Source organism: Hydra viridissima, unplaced genomic scaffold, assembly GCF_058129835.1.
Source record: "Hydra viridissima isolate aposymbiotic clone 2 unplaced genomic scaffold, HvirCarnegie_v1 scaffold_5, whole genome shotgun sequence".
In the NCBI taxonomy this organism is placed as follows: domain Eukaryota; kingdom Metazoa; phylum Cnidaria; class Hydrozoa; order Anthoathecata; family Hydridae; genus Hydra; species Hydra viridissima.
Window position 1 is genome coordinate 16,007,614 of NW_028324304.1, and position 22,623 is coordinate 16,030,236.

General features: G+C 29.1%; 5 protein-coding genes and 1 long non-coding RNA gene across 7 annotated transcripts; 1 reads left to right on the forward strand and 5 right to left on the reverse strand.

Moving 5' to 3' along the window:
• Positions 1 to 1,866: 1,866 nt before the first annotated feature.
• Positions 1,867 to 12,248, reverse strand: LOC145185502 (uncharacterized). The gene is made up of 4 exons (XM_090087984.1): positions 12,163 to 12,248; positions 2,657 to 2,901; positions 2,349 to 2,514; positions 1,867 to 2,142 (listed from the first exon to the last, which is right to left on the reverse strand). Exons 1-4 carry the CDS (start codon positions 12,179 to 12,181, stop codon positions 2,009 to 2,011), a joined length of 564 nt encoding a protein of 187 aa, XP_089944110.1. The 5' UTR covers positions 12,182 to 12,248; the 3' UTR covers positions 1,867 to 2,008.
• Positions 4,534 to 5,436, forward strand: LOC149888944 (uncharacterized). Its single transcript, XM_090087570.1, has one exon. The coding sequence runs from the start codon at positions 4,534 to 4,536 to the stop codon at positions 5,434 to 5,436; it is 903 nt and encodes a 300-aa protein (XP_089943696.1).
• Positions 9,061 to 11,481, reverse strand: LOC149888945 (uncharacterized). Of its 2 annotated transcripts, XR_016452636.1 has the most exons (3): positions 11,341 to 11,481; positions 10,027 to 10,932; positions 9,061 to 9,317 (listed from the first exon to the last, which is right to left on the reverse strand). It is a non-coding gene; the product is annotated as an uncharacterized LOC149888945 (long non-coding RNA). The 2 variants fall into 2 exon arrangements; XR_016452635.1 differs by lacking the exon at positions 9,061 to 9,317 and having other exon boundaries at positions 10,616 to 10,932.
• Positions 12,249 to 12,464: 216 nt separating the features above from the next.
• LOC149888946 (uncharacterized) lies at positions 12,465 to 18,087 on the reverse strand. The gene is made up of 4 exons (XM_090089143.1): positions 17,733 to 18,087; positions 12,807 to 12,897; positions 12,648 to 12,737; positions 12,465 to 12,552 (listed from the first exon to the last, which is right to left on the reverse strand). Exons 1-4 carry the CDS (start codon positions 17,968 to 17,970, stop codon positions 12,465 to 12,467), a joined length of 507 nt encoding a protein of 168 aa, XP_089945269.1. The 5' UTR covers positions 17,971 to 18,087.
• On the reverse strand, positions 16,516 to 17,587 carry LOC149888947 (uncharacterized). The gene is made up of 2 exons (XM_090087977.1): positions 16,876 to 17,587; positions 16,516 to 16,752 (listed from the first exon to the last, which is right to left on the reverse strand). Exons 1-2 carry the CDS (start codon positions 17,558 to 17,560, stop codon positions 16,721 to 16,723), a joined length of 717 nt encoding a protein of 238 aa, XP_089944103.1. The 5' UTR covers positions 17,561 to 17,587; the 3' UTR covers positions 16,516 to 16,720.
• Positions 18,088 to 18,691: 604 nt separating the features above from the next.
• On the reverse strand, positions 18,692 to 21,026 carry LOC145192670 (uncharacterized). Its single transcript, XM_090087981.1, has 2 exons — positions 20,327 to 21,026; positions 18,692 to 20,081 (listed from the first exon to the last, which is right to left on the reverse strand). Exons 1-2 carry the CDS (start codon positions 20,974 to 20,976, stop codon positions 20,072 to 20,074), a joined length of 660 nt encoding a protein of 219 aa, XP_089944107.1. The 5' UTR covers positions 20,977 to 21,026; the 3' UTR covers positions 18,692 to 20,071.
• Between the last annotated feature and the right edge of the window lie 1,597 nt (positions 21,027 to 22,623).

The following is a 22,623-nucleotide window of genomic DNA, read 5'->3' on the forward strand; positions in this document are numbered from 1 at the left end:
AATTTTCTGGCCAATCAGATATATTACAAAAATCATTACAGCTAGATATATTCTCAGTACTTTTTTCTACCTCATTATTTAAACATTCATCTTGATTAGCTGTACTAGTGCTAGACTTTAATTCAACATTAACGTTAGTTTCGTCAGTTTCAGATACAGACTTCTCACCAGTTACAGTATATTCATCATACTCACGCTCATGTGTATCGATTTCTTCAACTATCTTATCAGAAATGTCTTCATTTTGCCTAACTTGCAGAAAGCTGTTCAACGTTTTTTGATTTTTAAATGCTCTTTCAGCCTGTTTTCCCTATTTTGTTTGTTTTGCCAACCAGACAATTTCCGTTTCCGATCCATGTTACAGCAAATAATTTGTAATATTTAATTTCTCAGTATTATAATTCAAATTCACTTACAGTGAGTTTTTGATTCAAATTCACTTACTTATAAAATTTAAATTCCTTTTCAAAGTGTGAAAATGAAAATTAACTGACAACATTTTTATGTGGCGCTGAAAATACAATACTTACTTACCTAAATTTTGAAAAAATAGATATTAAGATTCCTTTGGTAATAAAAATTCATTTGGAGGCGCCTATCATTTATAAAAAAAGGAAAAAATGACTTTACAAAAATTAAAAACTAAAAAAATATAATTTCATATTGTATAAAATTTATATTTCATTTAATCTTGTAGGCACCTTTGAATTTTCGGTGCCTGCGGCGCCTGTGTGCATTGCACACGCCGAACACGCTTCAAGCCGTACATCATCAATCCTCATCTTCTGTTTGAAACATTAACATCGCGTGGCAAGTTTCATAGCTGCCAGCTTCAAGAATATATTCTATCAGTTTAAACTCTTGCCAGCCAGCCTCAGGTTCTGCCCATGCAGATAGATAGATGCCAACAGTTTTGCGTCCTCGTGGTGGATAAAACACAATACTTTTACATGGGTCAACTCAATGAGAAGGCACAACAGTTTTTGTATATGCCCCAACTTCTTTAATAACAATTGTGCTGAACAATCTGAAATAAAAGAAGTTGAATTTTCTACATGGAACACACTTCATTGGCACATCAAAACTAAAAAACTAACAAGCTTTTCTTAAGCAATTACTGTATACTTAACAAAAATATTTATAACAGTTATATCAGATAAATTTAGTTCTGAAAATTGAATGTTTCCAAAATTTTTTTAGAAAAGTACACAATTCATGGCTACAAATCAATTTATTTAATTACAAGTATAACTAAAATTTAACATCATTCAATAATAAGATAACTATATGATCAGTTTTAAATGGTAAACACAAACATTTCCGCAATAACTTGTTTTTGATGATTTTACTCATACAAACATGGTTTGCTCTAATACAACAAATATTAACAGTCTTAGACTCAACAAAATCGTCAAAAAAATTGTCCAATCTTTCCTTCTCTAAAACATTACAAACAACCCAGCGAACACAACCTATTGGGGAAAAATTGGGACCCGATTGGTATGGCAATTGGGTCCCACTAGGTTGTCCCATTGGGATCCCAACGGTTTTTGGCATTGGTTTCTAGATGGGAACCAATCGGGTAACGCAATGGGATACACCGATCGGGGCCCAGATTGATCCCTATCACTTTTTAATATTAAATCTATATACTATGTTTGTTAAGTCTAAGTACCTACGAATATGACCGATCGGGAAAACAGTTATAATTATCAAAAGGAGAGCAAGATATTTCTGTCCTTTTTTAAAGTAAAGTATTATATATATATATATATATATATATATATATATATATATATATATATATATATATATATATATATATATATATATATATATATATATATATATATATAAAGAAAAAAGTTTAACTTTGATTGTCTTTTCTTTTAATAAATAAAACTACAAAAACACTTTTTATAATAAATAGTAACTACTTAAAAATGAAATAACAGGTTAGTGGTTTCTTTTTCATATAAATAAAAAAGTTTTGAAAAAAACTCCGTAATTAAACTGGTTGATGCTGTAATTTTTTTCTTCCACCTTTTCCTCTATCACGAGCATTACTAAACCACGATTTTAATTCGTTCTCGAGGCTCTCTTGTGTGCAAACCTTTGTTGCAAAGTTCTGCTTTGCAGCGACTAAAAACATAATGACAATTACATAAATTAAATTAGTAAACAGTAATAAAAAACTATACTATATTACATTAGTTATATATAAATAAATAAATCTATTAATTAATACAATATCAATTAAAATTTAACAAAATATTTTATAATTTTACACAACTGCTAGTAGTTAGTAGACCAACAAAAAAAAAAATATAATAAATTAAGCTACTTGCCAAAAAGTAACTGAAACAGTATCAGCTTGTTAAACCCACGTTTGCCCTGACGTGATACACCTGTTAAATTGTACTGTTTAGCTAAAGCTGAGTCAAAAAGCAACTTCATATTTCTTTTAACGAAATCACCCAAATCACTTCCCCCATTTTCGATCAAAACTCTTGTCTAAAAGACAACCATATATTATTAAATGACAAAAATAACGTTTCTGATTGATTGTAAGTATTTAATACAGTAGAATGCTTCATTATCAAATATCTTCTGCTTTTACAAATGTAAAAATAGAACAAGATGATAAAAAAAGTACCAAAATTTTTTGAATTGTATCATCTTTCAGCAACTCTTCAGCATTATCAACATCAGCAAATGAATGGAAAGGTAAAGTAAGACCAGCAGGTAATTGTTGTAAAGTAATTCCAGTAGCTACATTCTGCTTTTTTTGCAGTGAAGTTATCATTGCAGAATGTAATTTTTGGGTTTGCTTCACCTCTTCCAATGATGCAAGTATTTTACTTAAAAGTTTCATAACAACATTATTTGAGGTGGTCTGACCTAAAATAATAAAAGAAATGTTGCAAGGTATTGTAATAATAACTAAATTATTTCCTTACATTTAATATTTTCAATATAAAAACAGGGTCAATCTATAATAAATAAATCAAAATCTATGAACTATATATCCAGGGTGTCTGCCAGGATATTAATTCTGCTTCTCCCATGAATCCTGTGTCTTTTCCCTGATCCGGCAGATACCCTTTTATTCTTTAATTTATATTGGTCATATAAGCATAATAATGATAACTAGCAATAAGCAACCCGTAATACGGGTTATGGTCGGTCTGTTAATTTATAGTGGCAATTTAAAGTTGCGAAACCTTAACTAATAAACTTTTAGAAAAACCCATTCAAATTAAAAAAATTGAACCATCTGTAAAATTAAAATAAAAAGTATGCGGAGGTAAAATAATTTACCAATTATTTAACATTGAGTAATTTACAACTGACAGATCATATCAGTGTAAGGCAGACATTTACTAAGTTACTAACACAAAACAATAACACTTTATCATGCTTTAAATTGACGAAAAAGTAAGGCTATATTCTTGTTATATTTTTTATAACATGAACTTTAATTAATAAGATTAATATTAAGGTGGTCCACCCCAATTCAAAACGTACTTTTTACATTTTTTTGAGTTTTTTTTTTTAAGTGATTTTTTTTAATTTCAGTTATTGTAGAACATAATTAGAGCACTTTTTTTAGTTGAATTAGTATATTAGTAGGTCTAATTGATCTCTTTAATAGGATAGATATATTTTATTTACCTAACAACGCCCATAGCAACCATTTTTCAAAGAGTATTATAAAATTAGCATCTCAAGAATCAAAAAATACATAACAAAAATAAAACTGTTTAGTCTTACATGAATTTTTGATAACTTTGGCTATATTTCAAAAGCCTATCGCGATGTGCATTTACTGTAAAGTGATATATAAAGTGACAACAGCAGTACAGACATTTAAAGTTTGATTTTAAATAGAAGTAAAAATTGTAAGTTCTTCACAAAAATGCCAAGATCTACTAAATATGTTAAAAAAAGAGTATTTCGAGGTAACCAACATGTTAGGAATCAAAGCATACATAGTTTTGAAAACAAAAAAGGAAGTGCAAGTGAAAAAGAGTTACAACAAAATGTTGACTTTAACGATGTAGAAAATGAGCTTAATGAGGATAATTACAATATTATAATAAACTTTAAAGTTTTAAAAACAATGTTTAATAATTGTATATGTAAAGAGTGCTGTTCAAATGATGGAAAGCTGTTACTAAAAAACAATTTACAAAACAAAAATGGGTTCTCATACGAGTTACAGTTATCATGTGATACATGTGAATATATATCAAAATATGATACATCACTTCAAAGTTATAAAAAAATCTTAACATCTCCAGGAAAACCTGTTGCAGCTGTAAATTTTAATGCCATTGTAGCTTTTAGAGAACTTGGCAAAGGTTATGAATCTTTGCGTACTTTTGCAGCATTGATGACTATGCCACCTCCTATGACGCCAAAAAACTTTAACTATTTGACAAAAACTTTAACTATTTGACTAACAAATTATACAAAGCATATGAGACTGTTGCTATTCAAAGTACTACTAGAGCTGCATTCCAGACCAGAATGAATCTTTGTGTTGATCATAATGAACCTATAAATTGTCAGGTATCTGTTGATGGTACCTGGCGAAAGCGTGGACATCAATCACGTACCTGGCGAAAGCGTGGACATCAATCACTAAATGGTATTGTAACCATAATTTCAAAAGAGAATGGAAGGTGCTTAGATGCCATTGTTCTTTCAAAAAAATGCAGAGGTTGTTTGTACTGGAAAACAAAAACCCTTAATCCTGGATATCTTCATTGGAGTTTAAATCATGTATGTGATGCTAATCATGAAAAATCATCTGGAGCAATGGAATCATGTGGGGCGGTGATATTATTTTCTCGATCGATAATGAAGAATAATTTAAGGTACACTTCATATATTGGGGATGGTGATATCTCTTCATTTACTGATGTTGTTTCCTCAAAACCCTATGGCAATATAAGTATTGAGAAACTAGAATGTGTTGGTCACGTTCAAAAACGAATGGGAACTCATCTTCGTAACTTGCGCCAAATTCAAAAAGAGAAAAAACTTATTGATATTAAACTTGGTCAAATTAGTCTAAGTGGCAAAGGTAACCTCACAGACAAAGCAATAAATTTGTTTCAAAACTATTATGGCATGGCCATACGACAAAATGTTGACAATCTCTACAATATGCAGAAATCCGTATGGGCTGTGCTTTTTCATAACTCTGACATTGAGGATGAAAACGTCCGCCATCAATTTTGCCCAAGGACAAAAACAAGCTGGTGCTTGTGGCAGTCTGATAAACTAACTAACTTATCTAAATATCAAAAGAAATTGAGCATTCCATTAGCTATTCACAAAGTTTTAATTCCTATATTTAACCCTTTGAGGTCTTTAAAAAAAATTTTTTTTTGCCTATCAGGTCCAAATTTTTTTTTTACTTATTGACCTTAAATATAACAGAAAATATATGTTTGACCCATGGCTTTTCTTTATTTTTTACAAAAAATAGGTTTTTAGTGTAGCACTAAATTGTTTAATTTTTATTCTGCCAAAAACACTATGACCTAAGTGCAAGTACTAAACAAGAAAGAAAAAACAAATATATGTACAAGCTTGTTTTTATTCTTAAGTAAATTGCAATATTGACTTTGGATATCCTATTTTACATGAAACTCAGTCTCTGTATGGTAAAGTTCAAAACAATCAGTAGGGTGTAGTCCTGGTTTTCTAGTGCAGGTTTTACAATAGTACACGGTTTTTTTTCTACCACCTTGTGTTTTTCTGTCACTGCATACTAAACAGTCTTTGGCATTATTACTTGGAACTTGTGCAATAAAATGTGGCTTTTGGTTGAGGCGCTCATTATCATCTAGTGATGATCGCCTTCCTTTTCGTTCTTGAATGTTACGAACTGTTCCTACTAATTGCTCAATGAGGTTTTGTCTGTAGGTTAGGTGTCGAAGTTTGTTTTTACCATTGCTTTCACAAAACTTATTGAACAATATATAACTGTTTACAACTGCAACTTCCAACAACCAGAAAAATATTTTTCTCCACCATTTTAAAGACTTGCGTAGAAATGAATAGCTGGAACAATAGTGATCAGCTCGATCAACAGCTCCCATATGTTTCGAATAATTTACAATAACAGTTGGTTTATCAATGTCTACAATACCTTGTTTTGTTCTTTGTTTTGCAACTTCAGTTGTTGAATCATGGAAAGTACTCAGCATCAGAACTTGTCGCCTGTCCTGCCATGCCAAAACCATAACATTGGAAGAGTGTACATATGCAGAAACTTCGTGCTTCTTTAATTTGAGTTTTTTTATATCTTCAGGTAACTGTTTTCTATTTTTCATTATTGTTCCTGTAGTTTGTATGCTCATTTTGAGGAGTTCTTGTGCAAGAGGAAAACTAGTATATAATCTGTCAGTGAATAAGTGATAACCACTACCTTGGGCAACCTCTAAAAGCTCATCACACAAATGCAACACGATTCGACTTGTAAACTGCATCATAGGTCTTGCCAAACTTTCAGTAGTGCAATTACCATAATACGGTTCAAAGAAACTAATATAACCTGTTTCACTATCAGCTAAAACAAAAACACGAATGCCCCACTTTGTGGGTTTTTGTGGATTGTACATGCGAAATGCAACTCTACCTTTGAATCCAATAGTACTTTCATCAATTGCAATATTACGAGATGGGACAAAATTTCTAGAACAGGAACTTTTCATTTCTGATACAACACGATGCACTTTCCTTGCACGTTTATTCAGTTCATTAGATGAATTTGATGGTGGGGATACATGCAGCATCCAATGTATCTGAAGAAACCGAGTTCGAGAAAAAACTGCTGAAAAAAATGGCATGTAGTTTAGCCAATCACAAGAAAAATAATGTTTTATACTTGATTTTTCATTCAAAGCCATATTCAAAATAGTACCAAAATAAGCATGAATTTCTTCAAGTGTCACATCTTTCCATTTATGCCAAATAGAATGAGATTTCAATTTGTTATTTTTAATTTTTGACTTAGCATAACGATTAGTTTCAGTTACAATATCTGCAAGTAACTCATCAGTAAAAAATAACTTGAAAAAATCTAGTTCACGTGTTAAATTTATTAAATGCTGAGGGCCTACATTTGCTACTGTGAATGGCAATGCTTCAAATGCAGGAGTATCTTGCACTACTTTTATCCATCCTATGTTTAAAGCAGGTTCGTTATCATCAATTTCATTCAGTTCAATATCTTCCTCTGACTCTGATATCTCTGAGAATTCAGTCTCAGATTCACTAAAAGTGTATTCACTGTCGTTTTCAGTACTTGTTTCATCCAATGCCATCAATACTTCTTCAGTTGTAAAACGCTTCCTTGCCATTAGTAAGTAAATTTTTATAAAAATTTCTAAGAGTATAAGTAAGGCTAGACGTTCAAAAAATGTTACTGAAAAGCACAAAGTTAAAAACACACTATAATATTACCAATTGAACCTATTAAATTGTCCAAGTTAGCTTAAAAAGATAATTTTTTCTGTATAAACATCAACATAGTAGATGTCCCGTGGCACGGGACATTAGACCGCAACGACATTTTCATAATGTCCCGTCACACGGGACATTGGACCGCAAAGGGTTAAAGATCTATCTAATTAAGATTTACTAAAAAAGTGTCTTCATGGTCAAACACAGAATAATAATGAAAGCTTGAATAGTGTTATATGGAAAAGATGCCCAAAAGATATATATGTTAGTAAAAGGTCTTTAGAACTATCTTTAAATTCAGCTATTATTTCGTTTAATAATGGTTTTCAAGGAGTTTTAGAAGTGTTTAAAATTTTAGGTGTTAACACTGGGAGGTTTATGATTGATGCTTCTAAATTACATGATGCATTACGTATATCAAAAGGAAATTATAAATCCACCAATAAATGCAAAGTTAGAAGGCAAAAATTAAGAGGAATTAAAAAAGGGTTCTTAGATAAAGAAGCAGAAGAAGAACCTGTATCATTTTATGAATCTGGAGCTTTTTAAATAAGATTTTATTTTTGTTTTGTGATTTTCTCCACATTAGCTTTTTAGCGAATCAAATAAAGTTAAAAAAAGATATCTCCTGATTGGCTTATTCTTTTTCTTTGAAATTTTCCCAGTTTGTTTAAAATATATTGGAAGAGGACTGGTAGCAGAATATTTATTTTTGCTTTTTTTTAAGTTTGTGTTTTTGTCATCAAACAGTGAGACCTTCACGATAAAACAAGGAACCATTATGGCAATGCCTATAACTTTTGAAATATTCCAGTTAAATAGATAAAACTGCTAGGGTACCTGAGTAAACATGTTAGTAGCTGAAATACCAAAGGGCATTAAAAAGGGTCATTTACTTCCTGAGAAATCTTTTTTTAAAAAAACACATCAAAACAGGAAAAATGTTGAATAAATGAGGCAAATTGTAAGATTTTTTTTTTTTTTTTTTTTAATACTCTTTTTTAGTAAAAAACAACATAAATAGACTAAATTGAAAAATATAAAGTCAATATTAAAGAAATTCATTTGAATTGGGGTGGACCACCTTAAGCGAACGTAAATTATACATGATTTATTAATTTTTTGGTATCCCCTTGATACATTTTTCTTTAAAACAGGAATTTGTCTTTAAAACGTTAAATGCACACAACCAAATAAATTTATTAAAAATAACTGACCATTACTATATATGGCACTAATCTGACCATTTTTATATATATGTCTTCTGTTTCAATAGCTTTTAGTAAACGGTAATTTACTACCATTTACTAAAAATTCCTTTTGTTACTCGAAATTTAATTCTCTTAAATATTTTGACACTAATAAAGGACCTCCCTTCCCCGTTTTTGCCTTAATGGTGGTCAGGAGAATAGTTATTTTTATTAAGAGTAGTCAAGTTTTTGATGAAGACCTTTTACCAGAATAATGAAATGTAAAACAATAATTTACGTGTATAAGAATTTTTTCTTTTTAATATTTATTAAAATTTAACATATATAAAAATTTTTTCTTTCCTCAAAAGTGTTGCAAATGCAAACTAAGCTAATTAATTAGTTAAAAATCTTATAAAATTTAAGTAACTCGATATTTGAAAAATGCGCTAAACTACAATATTAACCACCCATTTAAAAAGATTCCCTAAATTACGTACAGCAAATTATCAGGCTTAAAACAGAGAAAACTTTAAAAAAATTGACCTAATTGCATACATTTATATCATTTTAACTGACCAAAATTTACAATAAAAGGTAATCAGGTTTCTTTTTATAAATCGTATAAATGCTCAATCGTAAATCCTAAAGAAAAAAAAAATGGAATTATGATACTATAATTACAACAACAACAAAAAAAAAAACAAAAATAAAACACCACATAAAAACTTAAAATCGATTTACCTATTTATAGTAACCCATTTTGACATGGCAGTTAATATAAACATTTATCGAAATGTAACAATAAAATCTGTTTCGAAGTACAAAAGCATTAACAATACTATATATATATAAAAAAACCAATTTAAGATATAAATTGCATTTTTAGAATAATGTTGTCTTGGCTTTCAGTAAATAAATAAAAGCAGGAAGTACCAATAATGAAACAACCTATTATTCATTTTTTACAATAGTCACCAACATGAAGATGTCTATTGTTAAAAATGAATACCAACACAAAACATCACAACAATAACACATAACAATAGAATATTTACATCCTTGATCCTAAGATCCAGTGAAGATAGCAAACCAAATTAAAATATGAAAGGCAAAATTAGAAAACCAATTTAAAGTTAACTATATCTATCTTTTTACTAAACATATAAATACATAAAAGTATATTTGTTTTTATGTTCAATATTAGTTATTCAATTACTTCAAATTTAGGACATGAAAACACCCTAGATTTAAAGATCAAGGACACATAAACTCATACACATTACGCTAAACATTAACAGACATTATTATATATTTTTTTGGAGAATAATTAAAAAAGGCTAGACAACACAACCTAGCTCCAAAGCAGGTTGACAACACAACAAAGGCTAGACAACACAACCTAGCTCCAAAGCAACTCCGCCTGGCACTAAATGCTGCCAAATCACAACTCTGCTATAAGTACATCGCTTGGCTGGCAAGGTTATCAATCTTGCTCAACATAATGCCAAATCACACCACTTTGAAAACATGGAAACAACATAATTTAAACATATATACAACTATAAACAAATATGGTTTTATATAACACATTTGATTAATAATCTTTTCAATTTGATGAAGAGTAGCTTGTTCAGCTATTAGAAGTGGGACTGAGTGGTGAATGAAATCTTCCATCATAAAAAATTTGTATGTATTCCAGAGATGTAAAGGATTGTCAGTTTCACAAAAGGTCAAAATAATTGAAAACAACTGTCTAATTTTCTTTGGCATATGTGTTAAAACCGCCTCAGAAAGAGTATTCTGCCATTCAGTGTCATCTTGCAATGTTGCAAGATGACACTGAATGGCAGAATACTCTTTCTGAGGCGGTTTTAACAGCATGTGTTTTAAAGCATGTGTTTTGAAAGGCCTGTTCAGGCCTTTCAAAACACATGCTTCACGAAACGTTTCAAGGACAATGCCATTAACAGTATGCACATCCTCCCAAGATGTTGCTTGTTTTGCTTGTAAAAGTAACAGTCTAAGAAAAAACAATTCTCCAGTTAGATTAACTTTATACATTCTTACTATCACCTTATTACCACCCCTTTATCTAACCTTCCATTTACAATGTTTATCATCAAATATAAAGTGATAAGGAATGTCTACATAAGAATAGCAATATGCTCTTTCATTTTCAGTATTTAACTTAAACCATGCCATTAGGTGCATATCATGCTGAGCTGCACGATCTAAAGCCATATGTTCTGCTCCTTCTCTAAAATACAATAATTGATTTTCAGGTAGATGTTTACCAAGTCACAGCACTTTAAAAACACAGAAAGAACATAATATAAACATATGTACAAACTATAAGCACAATAAGTGTGTTTAAATGTGTATATAATGTTAAATATATACTAAAATAAATAAATACCTTATATACATATTTAAACACATTTTTAAAACAATTATGTAACACATATTAACACATACACAAACAGTAAAAAAACACTTTACATTATTATAAAAACACATTGATAAAACAACTATAAAGCACTTATTCACACACATACATATCAAAAAAGCATATATGCAAACAAACGTGTGCAAACAAAAGTTCTAAAAATGACGCAAGAAAATTTAAAAAGATACAAAATATATATTTACAAACAATTCTCTTTACCTTCTTTTTTTTCTCATAAGAACTGTAATCTTCATAACAACATTTAACCTTTTCATTCAATAACATGTGACATGCATTGTCAGTGTTGGCACAAAAGTTTAATTTATTTTTCTAAATTTTCTAAATAAAAGTTTTCTAAATAAAAATTTTCTAAATAAAAATTTTCTAAATAAAAATTTTCTAAATTTTCTAAATAAAAGAACAAAAATAGTTAATAGCATCACAGAAATTTCAAAGTAGTAATAACCATTTTATGAAAATAGCATTAGTATAACTTTAAATAACATCCATACCTCTATTTTCCTTCTAAAAAATAAAATACTATAAATTAAGTAACAGACCGACCATAAACCGTATTACGGGTTGCTTTTTGCTAGTAAAAATAAAACTGCTAAAAGAAAAACTAAAACAAACAAAATATAAACGATTTAAAAAATTAAAATCCTTTCTACTTTTTCTAATAAAAATTTAAATCCTTTCTACTTTATCTAAAAAAATTGTATATATAACTATTTTTTATATAAATACTTCAACTATAATATGATCTTAACAACGATTATTTATCCTAATATGATTCTTTATGTAATAATATCTAAACTAATAATTAGATTCCAAAAGGAAAAAAGTTTTAACTCGCTCAAGAGATCTTTCTCCAATGGCCGCGTGCATTTAGATAACGCGCTATTTCAAAGCCTAGTAACTAATGACGAAACGACGTTAAACATTAAACATTAAACATTAAGCATTTCTGTAGGAATTATATTATGATATTACTAGCAATAATAGAAGTAGTAAAACTTGATGTACAAAGAATAGAAAGACCTGAAAATCCTGATGTCATGGCTAAGTTACCCCATCTTCAGGTAACAAAACGTTTTCTAACCTAGAATTACAAGGTTCTTCTTGATCTAAAAATATAATAAAATAAAATTGTAATATATAATAGTACAAATATATATTATAAAATATTAATCATCTAAAAACATTTCTTGGGAAAGTTAATTACATTGTTTCACTCATTTTAAATAAAATAAATCTGTTACACTTTGCTTACTCATACATAAAGGTTGTTGCTGTTGCAGACAATTATTTTCTAATGTTAGCCTATTGTTGAGACTTTGAATTTAATCTGCTGCTTTTTGTAAAGGAGGAGATGAAGGTGGAGGTGGAGGACAAAGCTGATTTTGTAAGGATTTCTTTTTTTTCCCTTTGCTAAGTTTTAACATCAATAAATTAAACAATTATTAAAAAAAAAACATCCTAATTCATTAAATGCAAATATTTATGTTACTGAAGTTTTTAACAACTCAACTGATTTATGAGTGTTATTTTCTGAAGATTCAGAGTCATAGTCATGATCAATTTCATCACCAAGATTCTCACCATACCTGTATGGTCTATGAACAGTAAAAATAAAGCATTTAATAAAATTTAACATAACATGTATAAACACAAGATAAGCTTACCTGTTTCTCTTTCTTTTGCCTCCCTTATCACTATCTATACTTGATGAAAATTGTGCATCAATAGACTTCTGACGAGCTTCTAATTCATTTTCTAAGAATGCCATTAAAACATGTTCATTTAAACAAGTCATTAAATTTATTTATTTATTTTTTTTTTTTTTTTTAAATTTTTTGTTCTTTAATCTTTATAAACTCGTAATATATAATACAATCTTTACAGTTTAAGTATAGTTAAAAAGAGAGAGAGAAAAAAAAAAAAAAAAAAAAAAAAAAAATCACAAGATTACGTTATAACAAATATTATATGAGATAAAACTGTAAAGTGTTAGAGATTACTTCAAAGAACGCGGGAAACTTGCAGAAGACCGATGGTCTTGTCATCAAGAAACCGCTTTGCGTTATTAATATTTTTGGATACTTCAATTTAAAATAAATTTATATTTAAAAAATCATGTCATCAGTTTCGACAGAATGAAAGTAAAAATGCAAAAAACAAAGAATGCAGACAAAACAAAAAAAAAAAACAAAAAAAAAAAAAAAAATTTTTTTTTTTTTTTTTTTTTTTAATTTTTTAATTTTATTACAATACACATAAATATAAGTAGGTACACGATTTGCTAAATAGGTAATATAAAGTCGTTTTTTAATATATAGTGTTGATAAATAAAAATTTATTTATTTATTAGTGTTGATAAATAATATAATTTATTACTGTTGTTGTTGTTGTTTGTTTTTGAGTTATTTACAGTTTTTAGAGTTATTAGAGTTGATATTGGTTTCGGAACAAAGTTAGTTTTATATATAGTTTTGAATGTTTTAGGCTTAATAAAAGTTCATAAAGTTGTTAGTGTTTAAAATAAGATCTTTTAATAATGTTTTCAGAGTATTTAAGTTATTCGATTTTTCCAGTTGGGTATTTTTGGATACTAATTTGTTATATAGACAAGGACCACGGTACGAAATAGAAAAGCGCGAGAGAGTAGTTTTTTTGAAAGGTACTTTGAAGTTTCCCGTTCCTCTGGTATGGTATCTATTGTTGCTATTTTGAAAGAAATTCTTTGAAAAGTGAGAAGGAACAAGTCCAAGTTTATATTTGAGCATAAATAACAAATTTTGGAATATATTGATTTGATATACATTTAATGCTTTCAAATTTTTTAATAGTGGCTCAGCATGCGAGAGTCTATCCTTATTAAAAACTATTCTTGCAGCATGTTTTTGTTTTCGATATAGTGTGGTTAGTTTGGATCTATGTGTACTCGCCCATGCAACATTAGCGTATATGTAGTAGCTTTGTATGAACGAGAAGTATAAGAACTTTAAATTATCAGGAGACAGTATAGAACTTGCTTTGTAAAGGATACCAATGTTTTTTGATATTTTAGTATTTAAAATATCTATATGTGATTTCCAAGAGATGTTCTCATCAATAAGTATCCCTAGAAATTTAGTTGCTCGGGTTCTCTCTATTTCTTTATTATCTATATTTAACGAAGGTAAATCGGAAGGTATTTTTATAAAGTTAGGATGAAAAAGAATGTATTTGGTTTTTTCTGTGTTTAGCGATAATTTGTTAGATTTTAACCAACTGTTTATTTTTTCAAGTTCAGTATTTGTAGTTTCATAAAGTTCTGTAATAGATGAGGATGCATAAAATAAATTAGTGTCGTCTGCGAACATTATGACATCCAATTTACTCGAGGCTTTAGGAAGATCGTTTATGTATATTAAAAACAAAAGAGGTGCAAGAATGGAACCTTGGGGGACACCGTATTTTATTTTGAGTAATTTTGAAGCTTTTTTTTTATGAGCAATAACGCATTGTTTTCTGTCTAGTAAAAAATTTTTGAACCAGTTTAGTGCAACACCTTTTATCCCATATTTTTCCATTTTCCTAATTAAAATAGCGTGATCTACTGTGTCAAACGCCTTAGATAAATCAACAAAGACTCCAAGGACGTATTTTTTGTTTTCAAAGGAGTTATTTATATTATTAATAAGATCTAGAATTGCGTGTTCGGTTGAATGTTGCTTTTGGAAGCCAAACTGTTTTTCATTTAGGATTTTGTTATTTGTTAGATATTTATACAGTTTATTGTATATTACTCTCTCCAAAAGTTTTGAAAATACAGGTAGAACTGAGATTGGTCTGTAGTTATTTAGTGTAAATGAATCTCCGGTTTTTAATATTGGTATTACCTTAGCTATTTTTAATTTATTCGGTACAGATCCTGTAATAATTGAAGATTTAAATATTTCATATATTGGTTGTTTTATCACTGAAAACACATTTACAACTATATAGCTGCAAATGTCGTCTATCCCAGGAGCCTTATACGTCTTAAGTGAGTTTTTTGCAATTTCTAGTTCTTCATGGTTTAGTCCAGAGAAAATATTTAAACAGAGATGTTGGTTTGTGATATAGGTTTCGAAGGAGATATCAGGGCATTGAATTTTTGAAGCCATGTTAGGGCCTATGTTTGCAAAAAAGCTATTAAAGTTTTCAGCGATAGAATTTTTGTCGATATATTCAGTTTCATTAACGATAATTTTATCAGGTAAATCATTTGATTTTGTATGGTTTTTACCTATTATTTCTTTCAATATGTTCCAGGTTTTTTTAATATCACCTTTGCTTTTTTGTAGTTGTTTTGAATAATATATTTTTTTAGAATTCTTTCTAATTTTTTCAAACAGATTTTTGTATTCCTTGTATGTAGTTAAGTTAGTTTCATTTCTGTTTTTTAAAAACTTGATATATAATTTTTGTTTTGTTTTTGATGATTTTCTAATCCCGTTAGTTATCCATGGGCAGTTTAAATGTTTTAACTTTATTTCTTTCTCTTCAACAGGGAAATGTTTATTGTAGTGGTCTAGAAAAATATTAATAAACAAATTGTATGCGGAGTTTGTGTGTCCAAGGTTGCATTCTTGATATACTCCATCCCAATTTACTATAGATAGCGAGTCTTTAAAATTTTTGATAGAGATTTGATTGATTTTTCTTTTATAAATTTTGGTTTTGGTATTGTTAAAGGTTTTTAGATCTTGAGATAATGAAAAATAAATAGGAAAATGATCTGATATATCGGTTTTGATAATTCCTGCTTTTAAAGAGGTTTCTAGAAATGTATTTGTTAATATATTGTCTATAGCAGAAACGGAGGTTGGGGTTACTCGGGTAGGTTTGTTGATGATTGGGAGGATACACAATTGAAACAGATTATCAAAAAAGAGTTTAGTATCAGCGTTTTCTTTGTAGTTTAAACTGTTAATATTTAAATCCCCTTTAAAGAAAATTTTTTTTCCCTTATCATTTATTTTGAGAAAGATTTCATTAAAAAAATTTGTAAATTTATTTATATCACCTTCTGGAGGTCTATAGCAAGTGGAAATTATAATACTTTTTGATTTATTACCCGTTATCTCAATAGTAAAGACTTCACTATCAGTATCAGAGATAGAGAGGTCTTGTCTTACTTTAAACACTTGATTATTTCGGATATACGTTGCGATCCCTCCTCCCCTTTTATTTGTTTTTCTTTCAAAAGATATTAGTTTATAATTTGGAATTTGAAAATTTGTGTTCGTTTGAAGTAATTCATCAGAACACCACGTTTCGGTTATGCAAATCATACTAAATTAGTAATTGCAATCTATTAGAAAGTGTTTTAGTTTATCAAAATTTTTATTTATACTTCTTATATTTATGTGTATTGCAGTAAAATTATTTTTTAAAGTTTCGAGTTCAATTTTAAAAGTTTCAGTTTCAAAATATTTCGAATCAAAATTATTTCTGTGAAAAATTTGCGCATCAGAGTCGTAAAAATCGTTTAGTAAAATATTATTAGCAGTTTCGAAGGCATTGAAACGCAGCGTTTCAAAATCTATTGTTTTGTTTATGTTTGCGTCAGTCATAGCGTAAAGTGCGATAAATCAAAACGTGCTAGCATAATAAAAAATGTACAGAATTATTTCACATATCTCGATTAAGTACTTTGTTAAAATTAAAGTTATTTACGAAAATCTCTGACGAATATTTTATCATATTTGATTATAGCAAATTTACCTTCCTTTCGGAATCTTTTAACATCTTCCCATAGCTTTTTTCTTATTTCCATCGTTTCATTCGCGTAGTCTTCATTAATGAATATTCCGGTTCCTTTGAGTTTTTTTGATAGCGTTAAGATTTTATTTTTATTTTGGAAGTCTAGTAGTTTAATTATTATAGTTCTTGGAGAGTTATCTTCATTTATTTTTCCAATGCGGTGAGCTCTTTCAATTATTACGTCTTCAGAGATTTCCAGTTTATTTCTAAATAGATCTTTAACTTTCTTTGTACAGTCATTCCAAGATTCCATGGGCAGCTCAGATAAGCCATCAATCCTTAGGTTATTACGGCGTGAACGATTTTCAAGGTCAATATTTTTTTTTTTTAAATTGTTAATTTCGCTAGCCATCAGACTGTTTGTTTCCGATAATTTTTTTAAGAAATTTTCTTCCTGAAAGTTGATGCTTTCCTTTATATCGTTGATGTCTTTTTCAATTATTTTAACCTTCGATTTGCTTTTATTAAACTCGTTTTCAAGTTTGTCAAGCCGATCTGTTAGTATTTTTAGATTTGCACTTATGATATCGCTAAATATCTTTTCCTGTTTTTTTAAAAGGTTGATAGTTTCACTAAGAATACCTTTTTTTTGTTCTTCCAGTTTGGTGGTTATTAGTTTTTCAATATTTTTCATTGTAACTTCCATATTGAAAATTTTTTCAAAAACACGTCTTGCTCTTAAAAAAAAAAAAAAAAGAAAAAAAAAAAACATTTTTATTTTAAAAAAACATTATTTTATATTTATTACATGCAAGTTATTCATGGCTGGCTTTAAACTTAAAGCATTAAATTTAAATTGAACACTGTAATATTTGTACCTGCAGTACTAAGGATTCTAGCATGATATATAATCCAATCTGTTTGTGGATCCACACCACCCTTTTGTTTTGCATTGGATATTTTGAGTGCGTTTTGATAACACGGGTAATAAAATTGCACGTGAATTTTATTTTTTATCAGATGTTTAATATCTGCAACATCAACTCTCTTTACAAGCCATTTCATTGGCAGATGATCAGTTTCATTTGTGTCCTCATAAGATACAACAGCGTACATTATGCTTCAGAATAAATATTTATGCAAAAAATTTTGCTATGAAAAAATGAATTTATTGACATTATCTTTGATTTATTTTATTTTGAAAATCTTGTTTTTTTGAACATTTTTACTTTATGATAAAACAAAAAGAAAAAACTATTTAAAAACTAATGTGTGTGTATATATATGTGTGTATGTGTGTATGTATGTATATATGTATGTATGTATGTATGTATGTAATGTAATGCAATGCAATGCAATGCAATGCAATGCAATGCAATGCAATGCAATGCAATGCAATGCAATGCAATGCAATGCAATGCAATGCAATGCAATGCAATGCAATGCAATGCAATGCAATGCAATGCAATGCAATGCAATGCAATGCAATGCAATGCAATGCAATGCAATGCAATATAATGTAATGTAACGGAATATAGCGTAATGTAATGTAATGTATGGATGTATGTATGAATGTATGTATGAATGTATGTATGAATGTATGTATGAATGTATGTATGAATGTATGTATGAATGTATGTATGAATGGATGTATGAATGGATGTATGAATGGATGTATGAATGGATGTATGAATGGATGTATGAATGGATGTATGAATGTATGTATATATACTTAACATTCACTTTTTAATAAATATTATTAGTTTAATTAGCATTAAACAAAAAAAACTAGTTTGTATATAATATTTTGAACTACTAATTTAAAAGATTTACAAAGTTTTTCAAAATAATAAAGCTAAAAAATTTATTTTGCTTTCATTATTACAAATTATCAAAACAACATCGATATAAAAACTTGAAATCTATAAGTTATAACTTGTTAATAATGCATTTGCGGAAGTACAACAAAACCAGTTTTATATGGAAGCAGTACACATTTAATTGATATATTAGTTAATTCATAAACTTCATATAAACCATTGGGTTTTTCAACATAATAAATTGATAGGAGATCTGAAGAAATTGGATTGGTAAAAAATGATCTAACAACAGAAAATTCTTCAAACATAATGTAACCACTGGTTGATTTCTTTGGAGGATGACCTTGGAAAATGTTCCTAACTAATCCAATCTTACCTTTTACAATAAAACAGTTATCACCAACAGTGATTGATATAAAATATTTTGACATTTGACATTGCTTGTATTGAACACAGCTTGCATAAGAAATAATTAAAGGCCCATTCATGTGAGGCTTTGAAAATTTGCACACTTCAGATATCAACAAGTTGTTGCTATCTTGACTTTGAATTTCAAAAATTCGTTTCACTATTTGAACACAAGGTGCATGAGGACTGCGAACGAGCTTTTTTAACCTTCCTAAATAACTCTCATATTTAAATGATGAACAACTATCTAACACACCAAATTGTTTGGCATCATCTGCTAAATGTATGAGAGAATGTACATTGTAAACGATTTGATCTTTACCATAAATATCGGAAAAAATTTGAACAAAATACTGCAATAACTGGCCTGCATAGTCAGTATAATACTGAATCAGTGATGAGCTTAAAAGAATTCGAATTGCTATAGATAAATATAAAAAATGTTTGTACATAGTTTTTGGCAAAACTGTTTTCAAATAACAGGACCTGTATACAGAAGAAATTGTCTAAGTTCAGTTGCTTTCCACTGTTTAAACTCAGATAAAGCACGAGGTTTACAAGAAAATTCCCTTGATATGTATGGCTGAATCATTATCAACTTGTCAGATATTTCAGAAACTATAGTTTGCGATAACTTACAGGTGAATGGTCCATGCAGCCACAAATTTATAAGTCGCCTTAAAACACCTAAACAAACTAAATGCATGTAGTCTAATGGAAAACCAGTAATCATCCCAAAACTCAACTCTGTCAATGGTGAAATACCAACATGATGGGGAGGATCACTTCTTTGAAAAAAACTAGAATCAGTTCTGTGTGAAGCAAACATATCTGGCAATATGATTTTATGATAATACTCTCCATGCTGTGTGAAACGTTCACAACAATTATAACTGTTGTGACTTTTAATGCATTTTACAAATGCTCGAGCAGGAGTATCACATATTACAGCACCCAATTTTATTTTATAACTATATGAAGTTTCTGAATTAACAAATTCTGCAGATTCAAGTTCCTTGATTTCTAAAACAAAATCTTTTAAATATTCTTCAATGGAGGTAGGTTTTTTATTACTACAAAAAAGTGCAATGGGAAAAACTAATGTATTTAGCTCAACAACACATCCTAAAATAGGCCAGAGAGCAGTCTTTAAATTGTCAAATAAAGGAATACCATCGATGTTTACATGTAATGTTAGTTGACTTATATTAGCCGATTTTTGAGGTTCTTTAGTCAATATTGACAACCAGTACTTTAATCCAAAATAAAAATACTCTCCTCCTGCTACTGTACTAGTTTCAATCTTTCTTTTTGAATGTAAAAGTGTCCTTGCATCTTTAGGAACATCTAAACCATTTTTTTGCAAAATATTAAGAAGTCCTGATACAGCACTTTGAGAAACATTGTAATTTGTAGCCCATTTAGCAAGGTCATCTTGAATACTAGTAATTTCATTTACTTCCTCTTTAGAAATTTTACTAGTATCATTTTCATTCTCTTCATCGGAATCAACGTAACGATATACCCATTCACAAGATTCATCTAACTCCAGACCAGCAAAACTATAATCCTCTTTCATAGATTCATAATTAACATTTATAAATGTTTCATTAAAACTTGTCGAACCAGCAGTCGATGCTTCAACAACAACAATTGAACTTTCATCACTTAAAGAAGGAGAAAATTTATCAAAACTGGCCTGACAATAATCAATATTACTTGCTAAATTTTTTTCTTCGTTTATATCAAGTGATGCTGATGGTGTAAAGTCGTTTCTTGATAACTGAATACTGCTATTTTCTCCATGATTTTTGGCTACATCAGTTTTTACATCATCAATAATCTTAGAAACTCGAGCAGCAATTTTTCTGTTTTTACTTCTAAGGGAAGTCATCTTTTAACTTTGAATAGTAATGCCTTGCGAAGAACACCTTAATCGCTTTGTAGAATATTTTTATAAATTTAGCGCATGCGCAACATAAGTTTTTATTATAATAAATCGGTTTCACCAATCGGGACCCTGGTCGAACCCTCTGTGAAAACCTGTCTGCATCCCAACCCCGTTTCCCAGATAAAAACTACACGGGTCCCGATTGGTTGTGTTTGCTGGGAATATTACCATTAACAAAATTATCTTTTACAAAAATTACGTGACTTTTTGTCAAAAAGCAAGAATTTTGGTAAGTCTAGATTTTTTTGTTTTTTTGTGCTTACCTGTTGAATGCGGAAATTGCAGACTTGATGCAATTTCCAACTGTATAGTGGATTTTTTTTGAGCGGCTCTGAGTAATGAACTATTGCTTATGGCTCTAATGCTAAACTTATGGCTCCACCAGTTTATGAAAAGCTTTTATCAATCTCTCCCTGGTGCACAATTAGGAAACAAATGAGATTGACCTTGGTGTTACAAATAGTCGGTAACTAGATGATGTCACTACAAGTTCTTCCAAAGCCCCGATCGGATAATTTAATTAGCGTATCTACCAAAATTGATTCAAGTTGTTGCGACAATCTCGTGTTTGAACAACTTCCAACTTTTCTTTTTACTTTGAGTGCAAGTTATTTCGAAGCATATTTTATATTACAATCGATTTAATAGTAATCGATTTAAAATTTATACAAAAAAATTTATAGAGATTGATTGATCACTTGAGATTTAATTAATAAAAGCCGCATTTAACAAGTGAGCAATTAGCGTATTTCATTCAACCCCACAGCTCTCCGTTTCCGTTTTTAATTTTTTCCCCTAATAGCAAATTTAATTTTGAAAAAAGATTCTTGACCAGCGTAAAAAGTTTTACCAGTATACTTAAGTTCAATGGCATCAAATTTAATTTCCGAGAGTTTTATGTTCATTTTTCAAAAAAAGAAAACATCTTTACGCATACAAAGACTTGATATTATCTTATTCAGATTAAAATTCTCTACATCAAGATCAAAATATATTTTGCAAAAAGTTTGTTCAATAATTAATTAAGAACAAAAGAATTAGCATAGTAATAACTATTTCATTCTACCTTTATTTCATTCTGCCCTGTTTTACTATATTCTGCATCTTTTCTCCTGGAAATTTTAAATTAAACATCAGTGATGGGGTTAATTTAATCTTTTACAGGATGTTTTGGTTTAGCAGAACATACTTTTTTATTTCGTCAAATTCAAAATAAAAATATAAATACAGGTGCTTTTCCAGATTTTACAGGATGTGTGGTTGTCCTGTAGAATCTTGTAATATATTTTACATATGCACTTTATTAACATTTAATTAAAAATGTATATATGTTGTATTTATAGAATTACTTACCGTATTAACATTTTTTTTGTTTTCCAACGTTCATCGTCTACTGTATCAAATCGAACCTCATCAAGTAAAAAAAGCAAGTCATCAAAAACAATTTAAACCAATTAGAGAGTTAACGAAACACTGATTAATCCAAATATTTGAAAATCCCAATAATATAAAAAGTTTTAACGCAGATAAGTGGAAAACTAAACTTAGTTATTGGCAGAAAAAGTTCGAGACATCACTAGAATTGTCAAG